Raw genomic sequence first — 20,114 nt, forward strand, 5'->3', positions numbered from 1 at the left:
GTAAAGCTCTGTTGACACTGCTGGGCCACGTGCAATGGACATTTCGTTGTATATGTCACAATTAAGGCTCATCTTTATAAATTATCTGGTTGGGGTGAGCTTCTACTCATTGCTGGAGAGCTTTAAGTTTAGTATTTTTAGTAATCCATTCTGTGAGAGTACGCGATTTCTATTTTAAAGTCAGAACCTTTAACCAATCAGCATCTTTTCATTGAAGCCCTTTCTCAGCGGGTGTGGTCAAAGTTTTGAAATGGGCAATATACAATGCAAAGGGAAGAGGCCGTCCTTTATGCTGCAAGAACGTATCCTTTTAATATAGTTTTTACCAGTTTTACTAGAAAGGTGCAGCTTGGCATTTTTATACCCATGAAGAGTCCTATTTGCTCTACGTACAGAGGATACTGATTACCTTCATCCCTGAGTGGCACACAACACAATACTAGCGGAACTCAGCAGGTCAGAGAAGCATCAGTGCTGGGAAATAAACAGCCAACATTCCAGCATTTTCAGAATCTTTTGTGTCTCTGACTTGCATCCCCGAAGCCTCTTTTTGTTTGTCTGTCATAATCCAGAATTTTGAAAGTCAATAGAAATCAAATTGACAGTGTGGGTTTGAGCTCCATACAGTTACTGAATCAGTCTCATCTCATTTCCAGCTCTTTATCTGTATGTCACAGAGCTGTGTAGCACAGAAACAGGCTCTTCGTCGCACCGTGTTCAGACAGACCTTCAAGCACCTACCTATACAAATCCTATTTACCAGCAGTATATCCATAGCATATTATGTTTTGTAGTTCATAGTCCACAATGCCGTCTTCTTTCACAGTGTCGGAGTTGCAAGATTGCACTATTATACCGTATTATTCAGGCTATCTGTGAAAGTCCCAGTGGATCGTACATTGGGTGAGGCTGAGCATTTAACCAGAAAGATCCCAGAGTCAAACTAAGTTGAGCGGGCTGTTGTCAAGATTAGGTTACAGTGAAAGCCCTACTGTAACCCATTCCCCACTTGGTAGCTTTTATGGGAACTTGCTCCTCGGCTGTGCCAATGCCAAGATCAAACTACTATGGAAAAAGCAGTCTTTTCTCAAGTTGTAAAACATCTGGTGGTACTCAGAGAAATATATCAATCACAGGGGACCCAGGAAATTGGAAGGAATAGTTTGTTGAATTAAGGCTAAAAGCCTTGGCCTCAAGGTAAATAACTTATTCTGAAATTTTGAAGTGCTCACCGGACTTTCCAAACCAAGCCACTATTTATTCTTCAGTGCATTTACCAGCAGCAGGATGACCGTGACAGCAAAACCCAGAACCTGAAAAGGCCAAACAAACACACACACAACAAATTCCAAAAATCAATAGATTATGATTTGGTTAATAATAAACCCTTTGAACTTTGTATTCTTACTTTGGTATTCAGCATTTCCCTAATTGTAGAAATTTACTGATTGGTCAGAACAGAATCTTTTCTTTGTAACTCATGAAGAGATTGGAAGTGGTAAAATAGAATGGATTTGCAAACATTCATGAATATTTCAATTTTTAGCACCTTAAGTTTCTTAATGTATTCAGCATTTTATATGTTGCATAATTGTTGATATTTTTCATTCAATAATATGTGTGCCTGGTGTTTACTTTTTCTGTCCTAAGGATAAAGATTTTATGAAGCCTTTACTTCACAAAATGCACGTCAACCCATCAGCAGAGGTATCAACCTCACTGAAAGTTTACCAAGGACATACATTGGATAAAGTTTACCTGGGAGAGGACTTCTTCTGGGGCATTACACCTCTCGCTGGAGACTATATTCTCTTCAAATTTGACAAACCATTGAATATAGATAGGTAAGTCACCTCTGCATAGGTAAACCATTGAATATAGTAGTTAAGTTTTACGGAGCTTTCTTACAACAGTCTTAATGGTGATTTTTTTCCTCCACTAAATAGAGGGCAAGGGTAGTTAATACTTACAATGACTTTCCCATATGTAAATATCTTAATGTAAAAACGTCCTCTTGAACAATACTTTTAGATGAAGAGGTGGCGAGCAGTTAGCAGTATAAATTGCTAGGCTGGGTTGTGCTAGACTCTGTCCATTGCCTCTACTTACTGTCCATGATGCCTATTTACTTTACTTCATTGTCACCAAACAATTGATACTAGAGCGTACAATCATCACAGAGATATTTGATTCTGCGCTTTGTGCTCACTGGAGTACAAATCAATGTAAATATAATAAAAATTTAAATTATAAATCATAATTAGAAAATAGAAAAGGGAAAGTACGGTAGTGCAAGTCAGGTCCAGATATTTGGAAGGTACGGCCCAGATCCGGGTCAGGATCCGTTCAGCAGGCTTATCGCAGTTGGAAAGAAGCTGTTCCCAAATCTGGCCATACAAATCTTCAAGCTCCTGAACCTTCTCCCGGAGGGAAGAGGGACAAAAAGTGTATTGGCTGGGTGGGTCATGTATTTACCTGGATCTTTACCGGTACAGAAGGCCAGGTGAGCTGACTCCCACACCAGAGGTGAAAGTCCAGAGGAATTAATCTTTCACACTAGTTTAGGTGCAAGCTATCCTCCTTGTGCAGACCCCATATACTCTTAAAAAAAAGCCCAATCATCTGTGAACCTGAAGCCCTCCCATCTGTATGAAATACTTAGCCATGCATTTAACTTTACTTGCTTCTTATTTCTCGCCTCACTAGTCCATGGCACTGGGATTAAACCTGACCCCTGTGGTTCGATTTGAAAATATTCTGCCTATCTCCCTATATTATCTTTGCAGGACCCCATCTCTCTTCCTCCCTGTGTCTTGAGTACCAGTGTGGACCACGACCTCTGTCTCCTCCGTATCCTCTTTCAGAAAGTCCTGTGTCCCCTCAGAGAGAGGCACGAGGGAGGCAACACACCATCCTGGAGTCTTGCCTATGGTCACTGAAATACCTGTCTGTGCCCCTGATTAGAGATTTCCCTATCACTGTTGCTCACTGAATCTTTGACCTATCCTGTTGTGACCTATCCCTTTGTACAACAGAGTCTGTCATGGTGCTACTGATCTGGCTTCTGGTGTGCTTTTCCCAAGAGGTCAATACATTCCCACAGTATCCAGAATGGTTTACTTGTTTGAGAGAGGGACAGCCATGGACAGCTCTGAGACCACCTGTTTGCTGCTCCTGGTGGTTACCCGGCTATCTGACTAAGCCTTTGGTGTGACCATCTACCTGAAAATCTTGCCGTCAACATACTCTGCCATTCTGTTCTCTTCAGCGAATTCAACTGCCACTCCAACCCGCCTTTGCAGTCTGAGAAGAGCCGTGCTGGACACTCCCTGATCTCACCCGTCTCACAGGAGGAGCATAGCGGCACGCTGACAGCCATAACTGGCCTTTACTGAGAGCCAGTGGAGGGAGGAAAAGGAAGAATGCTAGCTTGCCTTTTGCTCTTTTTGATGGTTGCCCTCCTCACTGCAGCCTGTCATCCATCCAAGTCAACACTTAGACTTCAACAGAGCTCTTCAACCCATGTGAGACTGCCCTTCTTCAAATGGCCACTACGCTAATCCCTGCCTCTGCTCCATTCACAACTAGGTCTCACAGTATAAGAATGGTTCTTTGCCTGAAAACACATTTTAACATGGTTACTGCTCCTCTTCCTTGCTGTCTCAAACTTGCGGTTCTGCGCACCTTGTTAGCTGTCAAGCGAAAGGTCGATCATCTCGCTCCAAGAGAGAGAGAGCCACTGACACGGCCCTTCTGAGCCCTTAATGGCTACGCATTTTCTGTAGATGACGTGGCACTCTTAGTCTCTTCTTTCTAACTGAAGAACTGAAAACAAAAATATCCAAGTACTTAGTTCCAAAAAGTTAAAGCACTTCCTTTATGCAACTCAGTCACAAACAAGAGAGAATCTGCAGATGCTGGAAGTCCAAGCAACACACACAAAATGCTGGAGGAACTCGGCAGTCCAGGCTGTATCTACGGGAAAGAGTACAGTCGATGTTTCAGGCAGAGACACTTCACCGGCACTGGAGAAAAAAAATGAGGAGGTGGAGGAACCACAAGCTGATAGGTGAAACTGGGAGCGGGGGGGAAGCGGTGAAGTAAAGAGCTGGGAAATTGATTAGAGAAAAAGATACTGGGCTGGAGAAGGAGAGGACAGAAGGCCATGGAAGAAAGAAAAGGGCGAGGAGCACCAGTGGGAGGTGATGGGCGGGTAAGGAGATAAGGTGAGTGGGAAGTGAGAATGGGGAATGGTGAAGGGAGGGGGCACTATAGGAAGTTCGAGAAATAGACATTCATGCCATCAGGTTGGAAGCTACCCAGACGGAATATAAGATACTGCTCCTTCAACCCAAGTGTGGCCTCATCACAACAATAGAGGAGGACTGACATTTCAGAATGAGAAATGGACCTAATGGCATTAACATCGATTTCTCAAACTTCCAATAATACACCCCCCGCCCCCCCTTCACCATTCCAATCCCATTTCCCTCTCACCTTATCTCCTTACCTGCCTATCATCTCCTTCCCTCTGGGTGCTCCTCCCCCTTTCCTTTCTTCCAAGGCCCTCTGTCCTCTCCAACCCTGTATCTCTTTCACCAATCAACTTTCCAGCTCTTTTTTTCGCACATTCCCCCCTCCCAGTTTCACCTAGTATCGTGCTCCTTCCTTACTATATCCTTTTCTATAGATCCTGCCTGGCCTGCTGAGTTCCTCCAGCATTCTGTGTGTGTGTTCATTTGTATAACTGCAGGCTCCCAGGCCCACATTAACTAACGACAATATTAGAAAATTGTGGAGATACTGCAGGTCTACAATATATGTGGGGATGGAAGTCATTAATCTGAAATGTTAACTACATTCCCTCTCCACAGATACTCTGTGACTTGTTAAGTATCCCCAGGCTTTTCTCTTTTTTTAAAAAAAATAATTCAGATTTGTAGCATCTGCAGGGGTTTTTATTTGTATTAAAATTTGTTTGGTTTCCAATGCATAGATGGAAGCTTACAGTGCAGAATGAGCCATGTGGTCTGATAATGTTTATGCTTCTTACAAATCTTCTCACACCTTGCATCAGTTTTACTTACAAACATTTCTATTATGCAGTTTTCTCTTAAGTATATCCACACATGTTCTAGCCAATTACTAAACAAAGACATCAAGTGTTAGAGACTCACACATCACAGAACAGGCCCTTTGGCCTATTTCATCTATTCTGATCAAGTTGCCCATCGAAGTTAGTCCCACTCACCAGCATTTGACCCATCTCCCTCCAAAACTTTCCTATCCATGTACCTGTCCAAATATCTTTTAAATGTTGTTATTGTACTTGCCTCAACCACTGGCAGCATTTTTTTTTATATACACACTACTCTTTGTCTGAAAAATGTTGCCCCTTGGGTTTCCATTAAACCTTTCCCTAGGTTGAATTGGATTTGATGGGATCCAAATCATACCCATGAGCCTCATCTTTTCTTTGGACTCTTGACCCCATCCCACAAATGGAATGACCTCTTAGTGTTAGAAACATAGAAACATAGAAAATAGGTGCAGGAGTAGGCCATTCAGCCCTTCGAGCCTGCACCACCATTCAGTATGATCATGGCTGATCATCCAACTCAGAACCCTGTACCTGCTTTCTCTCCATACCCACTGATCCCTTTAGCCACAAGGGCCATATCTAACTTCCTCTTAAATATAGCCAATGAACCGGCCTCAACTGTTTCCTGTGGCAGAGAATTCCACAGATTCACCACTCTCTGTGTGAAGAAGTTTTTCCTCATCTTGGTCCTAAAAGGCTTCCCCTTTATCCTTAAACTGTGACCCCTCGTTCTGGACTTCCCCAACATCGGAAACAAACTTACTGCATCTAGCCTGTCCAATCCCTTTAGAATTTAGCAAGGCCAGGGAGCTGATTATTGACTTCAGGAGAAGGAAACCAGATATCCATGAATCAGTTCTTAACAGGGGATCAGAGGTGGAGAGGGTCAGCAACTTTAAATTCCTCAGTGTTATCATTTCAGAGGACCTGTTCTAGGCCCAGCACGCAAGTGCAGTTATGAATAAAGCACGGCAGCATCTCTACTTCCTTAGATGTTTGTGAAGATTCGGCGGAACTTTGGCAAACTTCTATAGATGAATGGTGGAGATTATATTGACTGGCCGCATCACAGCCTGGTATGGAACTAAAAAGCCTACAAACAGTAGTGGGTACAGCCCAGTCCATCATGAGGAGAACCCTCCCTACCTTCGAGCACATCTACACAGAGCATTGTCGCAGAAAAGCAAGATCCATCATCGGGGCAGGTCATGCTCTCTTCTCACTGCTTCCATGAAGAAGAAGAAGATATAGAAGCCTCAGGACTCATACCACCTGTTTCAGGAACAATTATTACCTCTCAACCATCAGGATCTTGAACCAACTTCATTTACCCCGTAACAAAGCTATTCCCTCCAAGTATGAACTCACTTTCAAGGACTCTTTGTCTCATGTTTTTGATAGTTATTGCTTATTTATTTATTATTTCCTGGGTTTTTTTTTGTTTTTGCCCATTTTGTTATCTTTTGCACACTGGTTTCTGCCCTGCTGGGAGCAGTCTTTCATTGATCCTATTATGGTTATTGCATTATTGAGTATGCCTGCAAGAAAATGAATCTCCCAGTTATATATGACCTAAATGTACTTTGATAATAAATCTTCTTTAAACTTAGAACTTTGAAAGGCCTCGGTGAGGTTACCTGCTCAGTCTTCTCTTTCTGAGATGTCAAATCTGACCAACGTGCTGAAGAGACTTGGCCCAAAATGTTGACTCATTATTGTTCTCTGTAGATGCTACCTGACCTACTGAGTTCATTTTGATTGTGTTACTCAAGAATAAAATATAATTAAGATTTTCTGTTATTTGCAAGTGTTAGAAAGAATGCTTGCTATATTGGATTTGTAATTTTACCAAGAGTACTTTTTAAAGCACATCTGATAGGGGGAAAGAGTTGAAATACTAAACTGATAGGAATTGGGAAGGTGACCCTTTATTGGTCGTCCATGAGCCATTTCCAGCTCATTCTCTGGAGCTCCTCTCGAAACTCATTTTGAGAGGAGTAGAATAGAAAAGCAAGGATGTAACGTTGAGGTCTTATAAGGCACCTGTAAGGATTCACTTGGAGGATTTGCTGACATTGGAGAGGACTTGGAGGAGGTTCACAGGAATGGTTCCGGGCATGAAAGGGTTACATCATGAGACCAATCGATGGCTCTGTGTCTGTTCTCAATGGAACTCAGAAGAATGAGGGGGAAACTCATTGAGACTATGGAATGTTGAAAGGCCTCAATAGAGTGGATGTGGAGAGAATGTTTTCTACGCTGGGGAAGTCGAGGACCTCCGAATAGAGGGACGTCCATTTAGAACGGAGGTGAGGAGGAATTTTTTTAGCAAGAGAGCGGTGTATCTATGGAATTTACGCTGTGGAGTCGTTGGGTATATATGAGGCAGAGGTTGATAGATTCGTGATTGTTCAGTACATGAAAGGATATGGGGAGAAGGCAGATGATTGGAGGCTGAGAGGGAAATGGATCAGCCATGTTAGAACATAGAATAGTACAACACAGTACAGGCCCTTCGGCACACAATGTTGTGCCAACCCTTAAACCCTGCCTCCCATATAACCCCCCCACCTTAAATTCCTCCATATACCTGATATGATGCAATGGCGGAGCAGAATCGATGGGCCAAATGGCCTAATTCTCCTGTATCTTATGGTCTATGGTCTTACACCTTTCTATTCATTTGTCCTTTCCTTTCCTCTAACCATCTCTGATCTTGCTTTTCTGAAATATCACCCCATTTTGCAACGTTGTATTTGTATCTTTTTTCCTACGACAGATTTTTTTCCAATTTATTTTATGATAGTGAAGCAGTTTCTTCTATCTTGAGGTTATCTCCTATCTATAAATCTCCATGTATGTTCTTATTCCAAATTACTCGTTTCAAATTCAGAAATTCTCTGAGGCACGTGGACAATAGAGGTGTAGATAGAGTAGATAGCCAGGGTGGAAATGGAGAAAGTATGGTGGGATGTCAGGTGAAGTTCTTTTTTCCGCACCGAGTTGTGGGTGCATGGAGCACTCTGTCAGGGGTGATGGTAGAAACAGATACATTAGGGACATTTGAGAAACTCTTGGACTCATGGATGACAGAAAATTGGAAGGCTGTGTAGGAGAGAAGTGTTAGAATTGTCCTGATGAAGGGGCTTAGCCCAAAACATTGGCTGCTTACTCTTTTTCCATAGATGTTGCCGAGTCTGCTGAGTTCCTCCAGCATTTTGTGCGTGTTGTTAAGGGTTGGATTGATCTTAGAATAAGTTAGAAGGTTAGCACAACATTGTAGTATTCTATGTTCTATTAACTAGTCGCCACATAGACCTGTGGGCACCTCACATGTTAGTCCATTTAGATAAGTACTAGAAGAAGATAATGTTTACTTATCCTAGATTATTCATTACTATATTGTGAGTCAGACACTGCTGAAGATAAATGAGAAATAGTTTGTCATTCTCTACAGCTGTCTGCAATTCACCTTTCTTGGTAAATATGAGCCTTTTGAAATATTGTAATATTGGTTTGGCAAAGTTTATTTATCTGTGTCAATATGATTGCTCATACAATTCTGGAATAACCTTTATCTAAACAATTCACATTGGGGGAAAAAAAACACTTCAAGTTTGCATTATGAAGTAAAATCTATTTATAACAATAACTCACCCACTGTCGATCTCCTTGCTGGCAGGCCAACTGTGCTGGTGGAGTTGAGGGTGAGGGCAGGATATTAGATTGGAGCTTTGAACAAGTTGTGCCCTGATTTGCAGAAAGCTGCGATGATCAGCTCAAACGGAAAACCTTTCACTTAACACAGTCCACCTCAAGCAATGTAAATATTTTACACTTCTTCTTAATCATTGGGAAATGTGAGGTGTCAATTTAACAATCCCTTGGGCTTTGTTCTGAACCAAAACCAGGCTTTCTCATGTTTTCTGGTGACAATGTAAACTGTTCTGCCAGAAAATATTCTTTTTTTTTGTTTGAACTTCTCTACAGTCTGTACTGCTGTTAAAATGTTTTTGAAGTATTTTTGCCTCCTCCGTATATTAAAAAAAATTTGAATATGGAAGCAGAACATGAGATTTGAAACCGTGACCTAGATTCTGCTGGGAGGTAATGGGGATTGCTTTAGGATAACCGTACTTCAAAATCCAAATTATTTGGAATTCCAAATGATGCTGAAAATGGTCATGGGAACTTTTTCAAATCCGTATTATCCATATGGCACCATTTAATTCAGAGTAAACTCGGATTCAACATGAATCACTCAATTTTTTAGATGTTTTTAGCTATGAACATCAGAAAATGAGGAACTCTCCCCGAATTCCTTTTATTTTTATTGTAGAGATTTACTGGGTTTTTTAGGTTTTACTGTAATTGTAATCTGTTTTATCAATTTTCAATGGGGAGACATGGAGAAGGAAGGCTGTTCAGACGTGTTCTTTCAAACTTTGTAAAACACAGCCATCTAGTGTCAGATTATGAAAATGCCTGAAAATTGTGTAAAACACACAATACTGGACACACATCGTAGGATGCACTGGAACACATCATCAGTGATGTAAGCTGGGGTCTTCAGGTGTTTCGGGTCTTTCAACATCAGACACTCTCGCCCAGGCAACCCAGCCAGGTTGATAAGGGCTTGGCTTGTGTCCCAGCAACACTGGTCCACAGGACTCAACCCTTCTGGAGGTTCACTCAGCATGCTCTGGGATGGTCCTGACGGCTCTTTTCTTTGCAGCCCCCTTAATGCCAAAGTGAGAGTAGGTTCGGCACAGTGAGCAGCCAGCAAAACCTCTACACCCCACCCCTAGGCTCGCATTGTGCCCCCCCCCCCCCCCCCATCCTCGTCTCTGGCTGCTCCAGGTTTTTGGCGTTCTTACATTCAAATACCTCCTCATTCCAGTTTTCCCAAGGAACTGTCAGTTCCACCATGACCACCTGCATCAAGGTTTCTGACAGAATGACCTTGTAAGGCCTCAGCAATGATGATGTGATGAAGTCAGGGAACTTTAGTGTCTTGCCAAGATCGGTTTTCAGTTGCCAGTCAGAAGCGGTGGTGAGCAGGGCTGAGGCTGTAATTAGTCTCCAGCTTTGACAGCAAGTTTGGCTTTCTGAGTTGGCAGATGTGCCTACTGTAGTTAATTGCCAAGGAGATACTTTCCGCCACTACCTTCAGAGACCTGGACAGTGGCAGCACCCTTCTCCCTGAGCTTTTGGGCAGCTACTGAGGATGTGTTCCAGGGTCCCTCAGGGAGGACATGATGGTGCCTCACTTTTGCCCTAAGCAAAAAAAGTTTGCCGGACTAGGTAGGACGTTGTACACAGCCTGGTGGATGAACTTGATGCTCTGGGCTTCTGCCTGGCAGATGTTGGACCAGAAGATCTTCTTCTTCAGTGCACCCTCACACCTTGTCCAAGCTCCCTGCTGCGCCATTCCTACCATCCTGGTGATACACACTTCCTCGACAGCTGTTTAAGTTCTTCCTGGATAAGATCAGAATCAGGTTTACTAACACTGGCATGTGTTGTGAAATTTGTTAACGTACTAGCAGCAGTTCAATGCAATACATGATAATATAGAAAGAAAAATAAATCAATTACAGTAAGTGTGTGTGTGTGTGTGTGTGTGTGTGTGTGTGTGTGTGTGTGTGTGTGTGTGTGTGTGTGTGTGTGTGTGTGTGTGTGTGTGTGTGTGTTGCATTGGTGCGTGGCCTAGTGGGCAAGGCATCAGACTAGTAACCTGAAGGTCACTGGTTCAAGCCTCAGCTGAGGCAGCGTGTTTGTGTCCTTGAGCAAGGCACTTAACAACACATTGCTCTGCGATGTCACCGGTGCCAAGCTGCATGGGTCCTAGTGCCCTTCCCTTGGACAACATCGGTGGCGTGGAGAGGGGAAGGCCTGCAGCTTGGGCAACTGCCAGTCTCTCATACAACCCTGCCCAGGCCTGCGCCCTGGAAACTCCAGGCGCAGATCTATGGTCTCTCAAGACCGACGGATGGCACCACAATGTGTGTGTATATGTATATACACACACACACACACACACACACACACACATATATATAAATTTTAAGAAGTGCAACAACAGAAATAATATTTATTTTAAAAAGTGAGGTTCAATCTCCATTCAGAAATTGGATGGTAGAGGGGAAGAAGCTGTTCCTGAATTGCTAAGTGTGTGCCTTCAGGCTTCTGTACCTCCTACCTGATGGTAACAGTCAGAAAAGGACATGCCCTGGGTGATGGGGGTCCTTAATAATGGACATCACCTTTCTGAGGCACCACTCCTAGAAGAGGTCTTAGATACGACAGACGCTAGTACCCAAGATGGCGCTCATTAATTTTACGACTTCCTGTACCTTCTTTTGGCCCTGTGCAGTGCCCCCCACCCCCCCAAGTACCAAACAGTGATGCAGCCTGTCAGAATGCTCTCCACAGTACATCTATAGAAGCTTTCTAGTGTTTTTCTTGACAAACCAAATTAAGCCGCTGTCTTGCCTTCTTTGTAGCTGTATCAATATGTTGGGACCAGGTTAGATCCTCAGAAGTCTTGGCACCCAGGAACTTGAAATCGCTCACTCTCTCCACTTCTGATCCCTCTATGAGGATTGGTTCCTGTTCCCTCATCTTACCCTTCCTGTGTCTGTCCCTGCCCTTTGTCCTTTCAAAGCAGGTTGAAGGGTAGCTGTCCAGCCCCACCTGACCAGACGCCACTGTCCCTACCAGATTCCTGTGCCTCAGAGGTGACTCAGCCATCTCCACTGTGTCCTCGTCCTTCCTGTCTGGACCTGAAAGTCAGCTGATGAGGCTTTGGGGTCACTGGAATCTGTGTACAGTGGCACTTCTCTTGTATGAGAAACTATGAGCTCCTCGTTTGGGCTGCTGAAGGAAAGGTGTAGAGTAATGCTGCTCAGGCTGAGTGAGAGGCCTAGTCAGCGTGAAAGGTAGCCATTGATCTTTCTTTTGAGAGCCTCAACTGTTGAGATGGGTATTTTGTATACGAGCATCGGCCAGAGGATTTGGGAGAGGATGCCATGCTGGTAGATCCAGGCCTTGAACTTGCCAGGTAGGCCTGACTTGCCCACTCTGGTGGACCAGACTTCTAACTCCTTGGAGGTCTTCTGGGTGGCAGCTGCATCTCTTAGGCTGCAGTCAAAGACCTTCCCCAGGCTCGTGATTGGTTTCTCAGATGGATGGGACAACGTCAGACAGCATCTGCAGAGAGAGAAAAACAGAACTAGCACCTGCTGAGTATTTCTGGCATTTTCTACCTTTAGTTCAAGTTTATAGCATTTGTTTTTAGATTACTAAACTTAATTGTGGCTTTATGTTTACATTTAGACACGAGAACTGCAGATGCAGGAAATCTTGAACAACACGCAGTGATCACGTTTAAACCAAAGGTGCACAAAAAGCTGGAGGAACTCAGCAGGTCATTCAGCATCTATGGAGGGAAATCAATATTGTTTCTCTCCATAGACACTGCCCGACCTGCTGAGTTCCTCCAGCTTTTTGTGCATGTTGGGTTTATATTTGGTCAGTGATCAATTGAAGGGAATCTATACATTACTGGATATTTTAATTCCTGGGTGGAAGGAGAGAGAAAGAGACAATATGCTCGTCTTCCCTATGATATAAATATTGCAAAGCTCACGGCATTTAAATGTGCTTCCAGTGAAATCTACAATCTGAAAGAAGGTGGCAGGTTGTAGAATCAAAATGGATGGTGATGTACTGAGCTGCAAGAATGACTCATTGCAGTCCTGAATTGATAAAAATTAAATGTTTCAAAGCAGTCTTACACCCAAAGTCTGCCATAAATAAAGCACAATGTAAAAACATTTTCCTGTTCATGTACACCATCGATGCTGTAAAGAATGAATGTGATTTATTGTCAACTGGGACATTGATGAAGATGTTTGAGTGCACACAGTTAAAGATAAAGAGACACCCATTTAAGACAGAAGTGACTTCTTCTGGTTGGCAAGATTTAAAGAAGAGTGTTCCGCAGGGGTTGGTGCTGGGACATCAGTATTTTACAAATTATATAAATGAATGGCACTATAGGTAGGGACACTAAAGTAGCTAATGACATAAGGGTAGGTAAGAAAGTAAATTGAGAAGGAGACATAAGGAGACTAAAAAGGGATATGGATAGGTTAAATGAATGGGCAGAGCTCGGGCAAATGGAGTACATTGTGGCAAAATGTAAAATTGTTCATTTCGGAAGTTAATATAAAAACAAACAAGTCAGATCTTTGAATTTCTCCCCACTTACCTTAAATCTGTGCCCTCTAACACAAGAGATTCTGCAGATGCTTGAAATCCAGAGTAACACACACACGAATTGCTGGAGAATCTCAGTAGGTCAGGCAGCATCAATGGAGAGGAATAAACAGCCAACATTTTGGGCTGAGACTCTTCATCAGGACTCTAGATCCTGATGAATCTAGATCAAGTGCCCTCTCATTCTGGACTCCCTGCTCTTGGGAAAAAAGATTCTGACAATATATCCTATCTATGCTCCCCATAATTTTGTAGATCTTTATAAGGTTGCTCCATCAATCCTTTAGTTTGAGTGAGAATAAACTTAGCCCATCCAAACTCTCCTTATAACTATAGCCATCCTTTCCAGAAAACAACCTGGTGAATCTTTCTGCATTTTCCCTATTATTACTACAACATCATTCCTGGAGTATGGTGGCCAGAAATGGACGTTTTGTTCAACTGCAACATGACATCCCAAATTTCAAACTCCATACCTTGGCCTAGGAAGGCAAGCATTTTAAAAAAATATTTAGATCAGTATTTACAGTAGTAGAACATCCAGATATCTCATTACAAATTAATGCTCCATCAGAACTAATGTCATTTGCAGAATTAATTTAATCAAATTAACAGCAATAAAGAAAATAATGATAAAGAGAGATAAATTCCGAAGCCTTGATGATTTATATTCTAGGTAATTAAGGGGAGTAGTTATAAATATTGCAGACTTCTTAAATATAATCTTTGGAGTTCTCTTAATTTGGAAAAAATCTTAGTATGGTTGGAATATTGTACAGATCACTTAAGCGTTTAAGAAAAATTAGAAGCAATCCAAGGAATCGTAGACCATCCTAAAAACAGAAAATGCTGGGAATATTCAGCAGGTTGGGCCGCATCTCATCTGTGAGAAGAGAAACAGGGCTAATACTTAGTCTCAGAGCCCTTTTATCAGAACCATAAACCATATTTTATTGGGAAATTAAACGGATGAACATTGTGGAAATTTTCAACTGACCAGCATGGATTTTATTCAAGAAACAGTTCGGCAGGGGAATGACTATCGATATTATTTATATGAGCCTACAGAATGCATTTGAAAACTATGCTCCTCACCCCTCACAACAATTAATTCCAATTCCATTGAGTATATTGTGATTGTGCCAGCCATCATGCACAGGTTTGCACTAATCCCAGTTCATTCTCCCACATTCATGACAGATTTTAAAGATTATTTGTCACATGTACATTGAAACTTGCAGTAAAATAGGTGGTTTGTGGAAAAAATCAAATGAGTGAGGATTGTGCTGGGCAGCCTGCAAGGGCACCATGGTTTCATCATCGACTTAAGGTGTCCACAACTCACCAACCCTAACTATACGTCTTTGGAGAGAGCAGACAAGCTCCTCACAGGCAGTGGCAGGAATCTAACCTTAGATCTTACAGGCTGATGCTCCAAAGCGATTGCACTAACAACTGTACAATTTACCACTCACGGTACACTAGGGATAAGTTACAGTGTGTAATTAACCTATGTGTCCTTGGGATGCGAACGTCTAGTGGAAACTTGTGTGGGTCAAGGGAGACATGCTCCACACAGATAGCACTGGGGTATCAGGGCTGGATCCAGCTTGCTGGAGCTGTGAGCCAGAGGCGCTGTGCTGGGCCTATGTTGGATAGTATTCCAAGGATGTGTTTTGGCACTGTATTCTTCAACTTTCGAAATGATTCCAGGATTGAAAGGCTTGTCATATAAAGAGTGTTTGATGGCTCTGGGCCTGTATTCACTGGCATTCATAAGAAAAAGGGGTGACCTCATTGAAACCTATCAAATGGTAAAAGGCCTCGATGGAGTTGGTGTGGCCATCTCCAATGGGATCGAACCACTGTGCACATCTTTCCCTATCCCCACCCTTTTTTTTTCCTCCAGGGATTGCTCCCTATGTTGACTCCCTTTTCCGTTTGTCCCTCCCCACTGATCTCCCCCCTGGCACTTATCCTTGCAAGCAGGACAAGTGCTACACCTACCCCTACACCACCTCCCTCACTACCTTTCAGGGCCCTAAACAGTTCTTCCAGGTGTGGCATTGCTTCACCTGCGAGTCTGTTGGGGCCATCTACTGTATCTGGTGCTCCCATCGTGGCCTCCTTTATATCAGTGAGACCCGGCGTAGATGGGAAGACCACTTCGTGAAGGACTTACACTCCACCAGAAAAAGCGGATCTCCCAGTGGCCACCCACTTTTATTCCACTTCCCATTCCCATTCTGATACATCAATCCATGGCCACCTCTACTGTTGTGATGAGGCCATTCTGAGGTTGCATGAAGAAGAAGAAGAAGAATAGCCCTTAACTTGGCAGTGGAGTTATCGGGGCACCGTCATGACAGTGTTTCCGTAGCAAGCTATTCTTGTTTTTCGAGGACAAGTTGCTAGCTCGATGCTCAACCCGACTTGGGTTTGAACTCGGGAACCTTCGCTCCGGAGTCCGGCTCTGATATTATTGCACCGCCAAGCGGGACAGAGGTTGCATGAGCAACACTTTATATTCCGTCCGGGTAGCCCCCGAACATTGATTTCTCAAACTTCCATAATGCTGTCCCCCCACCACCTCTGCCTTCACCACTCCCCATACCCATTTTCCTCTCTTGCCTAACCTTACCCGCTCATCTCCTCCCTCTGGTGCTCCTCCCGTTTTCTTTCTTCCATGGCCTTCGGTTCTCTCTTATCAGATTCCCCCTTCTCCAGCCCTGTATTTCCTTCATCCATCAGCTTCCGAGCTCGTTACTTTACCCCTCTCCCACTCCCAGTTTCTCCTCTACATAGCACCATCCAGAGACAGAGAAGCAGTTTCAGCGACAGGTTACTATCGATGCAATGCTCCTCAGACAGGATGAAGAGGTCAATACTCCCCAATGCCATTAGGCTTTACAATTCTACCGCCAGGACTTAAGAACTTTTAAAAAGCTATTATTAATGCTTTTTGAGATATTGATTTAGATGCATATCATATTTTTTTACTGAGTTAAGTATTGTATGTAATTAGTTTTGCTACAACAAGTGTATGGGACATTGGAAAAAAGTTGAATTTCCCCATGGGGATGAATAAAGTATCTATCTATCACCTTATGGTTCTTCTTCCACCCCCACGTTCTTACAGACTCCTCATCTTCTTTTCTCCAGTCCTGATGAAATGTCTCGGTCCAAAATGTCGACTGCTCACTCTTTTCTATAGATGCTACCTGGACTGCTGAGTTCCTCCAGCAATTTGTGTGTGTTGCTTGGATTCCCAGCATCTGCAGATATTGTCATGTTTGGGTGTGGAGAGGATGTTTCTTATGGTGGTAATTGTAAGACCAGAGGACACAGCCTCAGAACAGAGGGACATTCTTTTAGAACGGAGATGAGGAGGAATTTCTTTAGCCAGAAGGTAGACAATCTGTGGAATTTGTTGCCACCAGCAACTGTGGAGGCCAAGTCATTGGGTATATTTAAGACAGAGGTTGATAGATTCTTGAAGGGATATGGGAAGAAGGCAGGAGACTGGAGCTGAGAGGGAAAATGGATCAGCCCTGATGAAATGGTGGAGCAGACTCGATGGGCCAAATGGTTCATATTTAGAACTATTCACTTCATCTGATGAAGTCCAATTCTATTTCTTTACACAAGATTGTAAAATCAATATTTTTATTGTTCAGAAAATTGCATTTTGAAAATTCATCAACAATTTTCATGAATATTTGTAGATCAGCCACTGTGAAAATAATAGTAACATGGTTTTAATAATGGTAACTGGTAATCTATGGTTCACTTGAGCTATTTTAATCCCTGCATTTACTGTCATCCTCACAGATACTTGTTTCACACTGGGAACACAGAACATCCAGGGGACCTGCTGCTGAATACAAGTGTTGAGGTTTTGCCTTACAAGGTAAAGAATGTCAGCATCTTTGTGCTTTATTATTTCTGTGTTTAAAAGTAGCTACATTATTCAACAATGAGAAAGGTGAACAGATTATCATTACAATGATTATCTGTCCTGTGATGATGATAGTGGGGGTGAAAGCACACGAGAGACTGCAGATCCTGGAAAACTGGGTCAAAATGGCAAAATGCTGGAAAAACAGCAGGTCGGGCAGCATCTACAGAGGGAAATGAACTGTCGTTGTTTCAGGCCGAGGCCCTTCATCAAGCCTGAACGTCGACTGTTCATTTCCCTGCCTGACTCACCGAGTTCCTCCAACATTTTGTGCGTGTTGATTGGAAAAGATGAACTGATGGAGGAACCCTGGGTCAAGCAGCGTCAATAGTGAGAAATGGACAGTCTATAGGACCATAAGATATAGGAGCAAAAATAGGCCAATCAGCCCATCGAGTCTGCTCCGCCATTCAATCATGGGCTGATCCAATTCTTCCAGTCATCCCCCACTCCCCTGCTTTCACCCCATACCCTTTGATGGCCTGGCTAATCAAGAAACTATCTATCTTTGCCTTAAATGCACCCAATGACTTAGCCTCCACAGCCGCTCGTGGCAACAAGTTCCACAGATTTACCACCCTCTGACCAAAGTAATTTCTCTACAACTCAGTTCTAAATGGACGTCCTTCAATACTGAAGTCATGCTCTCTTGTCCTGGACTGCCCTACCATGGGAAATAACTTTGCCATATCTAATCTGTTCAGGCCTTTTAACATTCGGAATGTTTCTGTGAAATTCCCCCTCATTCTCCGGAACTCCAGGGAATACAGCCCAAGAGCTGCCAAACGTTCCTGATATGGTAACCCTTTCACTCCTGGAATCATTCTCGTGAATCTTCTCTGAACTCTCTTCAATGTCAGTATATCTTTTCTAAAATAAGGAGCCCAAAACTGCACACAATATTCCAAGTGTGGTCTCACAAGTGCCTTAGAGAGCCTCAACATCACATCCCTGCTCTTATATTCTGTATCTCTAGAAATGAATGCCAATATTGCATTCGTCGCCTTCACTGCCGACTCAACCCAGAGGTTAACATTTAGGGTATCCTACACAAGGATTCCCAAGTTCATTTGCATCTCTGCATTTTGAATTCTCTCCCCATCTAAATAATAGTCTGCCTGTTTATGTCTTCCACCAAAGTGCATGACCATACACTTTCCAACATTGTATTTCATTTGCCACTTCTTTGCCCATTCCCCTAAACTATCTAAGTCTTTCTGCAGGTTCTCTGTATCCTCAACACTACCCACTCCTCTACCTATCTTTGTATCATCGGCAAATTTAGCCACAAATCCTTAGTCCAAATACCTTAGTCCAAATCATTGACATACAACGTAAAAAGTAGCGGTCCCAACACTGACCCCTGTGGAACTCCACTGGTAACCATCAGCCAGTCAGAATAGGATCCCTTTATTCCCACTCTCTGTTTTCTGCCAACCAGCCAATGCTCCATCCATGCTATAAACCTTCCTGTAATTCCAGGGGCTCTTATCTTGCTAAGCAGCCTCATCTGCGGCATCTTGTCAAAGGCCTTCTGAAAATCCAAGTACATCTACTGTATTTCCTTTGTCTACCCTGCTTGGAATTTCTTCAAATATTGCAGTAGGTTAGTCAGGCAGGATTTTCCTTTCAGGAAACCACACTGGCTTTGGTCTGTCTTGTCATGTGCCTCCATGTACTCCATAAACTCATCCTTAACAATCAATTCCAAACAGTCGACATATCTTATGGCATCTTTTTAGAGGAAAGCCTCAGAATAGAAGGGTATCCCTTTAGAGGAGAGATGAGAAAAATTTCATTTAACCAGAGGGTAGTGAATCAGTAGAATTCATTGTCACAGAGAGCAGTGGAGGTCAAGCCATTGGGTATATGTAAAGCAAAAATGATAGGTTTTGGATTAGTAAGGGCATCAAAGATTACGGGGGTGGAGGAGGCAGGAGAATGGGTTTGAGAGGGAAAATAAGTAAGGTATGATTGAATGGCGGAGCAGACTCGATGGGCTGAATGGTTTAATTCTGCCCCTGTGAAGATTTTAAATGGACTAAATATTAGACACAGATTATCTGTAACAAATCAGTTCTAGCTTTCTTTATTTAATCAGCAATTGTCTCAGTGAGTGTTAATTCTGTCCCTAGCATTTTCACTAGCACAGAGGTTAAAGCAACTGGCCTGCAGTCAGTGTTCACCCCTGAATCTTCAGATGCTGAGAAGACTATGGGCTTCTAGAATTGTATTCTTTAAGCCCCTTAGCAACCAAGAATGTATCCCAGCTGAGCCTGTTGATTTATCCACATTGTACAGCTACTTTTTCCTCATCCCTGCTCTTTATCAATCATTCAAAGTCTCAATTGTATCTTCCTTTGTACAGAATCTGGTAGCATCATCTTCCATGGTGAAGATGAATTACAGGTATTAATGTGCCTTCTGTAACCGTGAGTATTGGTCTCTGATCAGATCCCCATCTCTTACAACCCTTTTCCTTTTCTCAAACCTATAGAATAATTTTGGATTTCCTGTTTGTTTTTCTGTTCCACCTGTTCGATGCTGCTGTGCTGTCACATCCACAGGGCTGTGAGGATGGGAGTTCCAGAACTTCCTACTCAGTAATTACGTGCGACTATCAATATATTTCCAAATTAGGATCATCTGTGACTTGAATAGAAACCTGTGGCTGGTGATGTTTCTGAACTGCCTGAAGCCACTCTACTTCAACTTCTACAGGATAGCCTGTCAGATGACATTTACTGTGTAGCAGTAATGCGATCACTCGAG

At 42.9% G+C, this 20,114-nt stretch overlaps 1 protein-coding gene across 1 annotated transcript in view; it reads left to right on the plus strand.

The window, feature by feature from the left end:
- Positions 1–20,114, plus strand: part of mgat4a (alpha-1,3-mannosyl-glycoprotein 4-beta-N-acetylglucosaminyltransferase A) — a 293,796-nt gene that overhangs the window by 254,626 nt on the left and 19,056 nt on the right. The window contains exons 11-12 of the mRNA XM_073044063.1: positions 1,651–1,844; positions 17,216–17,294. Of these exons, the coding sequence (XP_072900164.1) occupies positions 1,651–1,844; positions 17,216–17,294 (273 nt within the window). The remainder of the gene's footprint in view (positions 1–1,650; positions 1,845–17,215; positions 17,295–20,114) is intronic.

The sequence above is a fragment of the Hemitrygon akajei genome, chromosome 4 (assembly GCF_048418815.1).
Source record: "Hemitrygon akajei chromosome 4, sHemAka1.3, whole genome shotgun sequence".
NCBI classification, from domain to species: Eukaryota; Metazoa; Chordata; class Chondrichthyes; order Myliobatiformes; family Dasyatidae; genus Hemitrygon; species Hemitrygon akajei.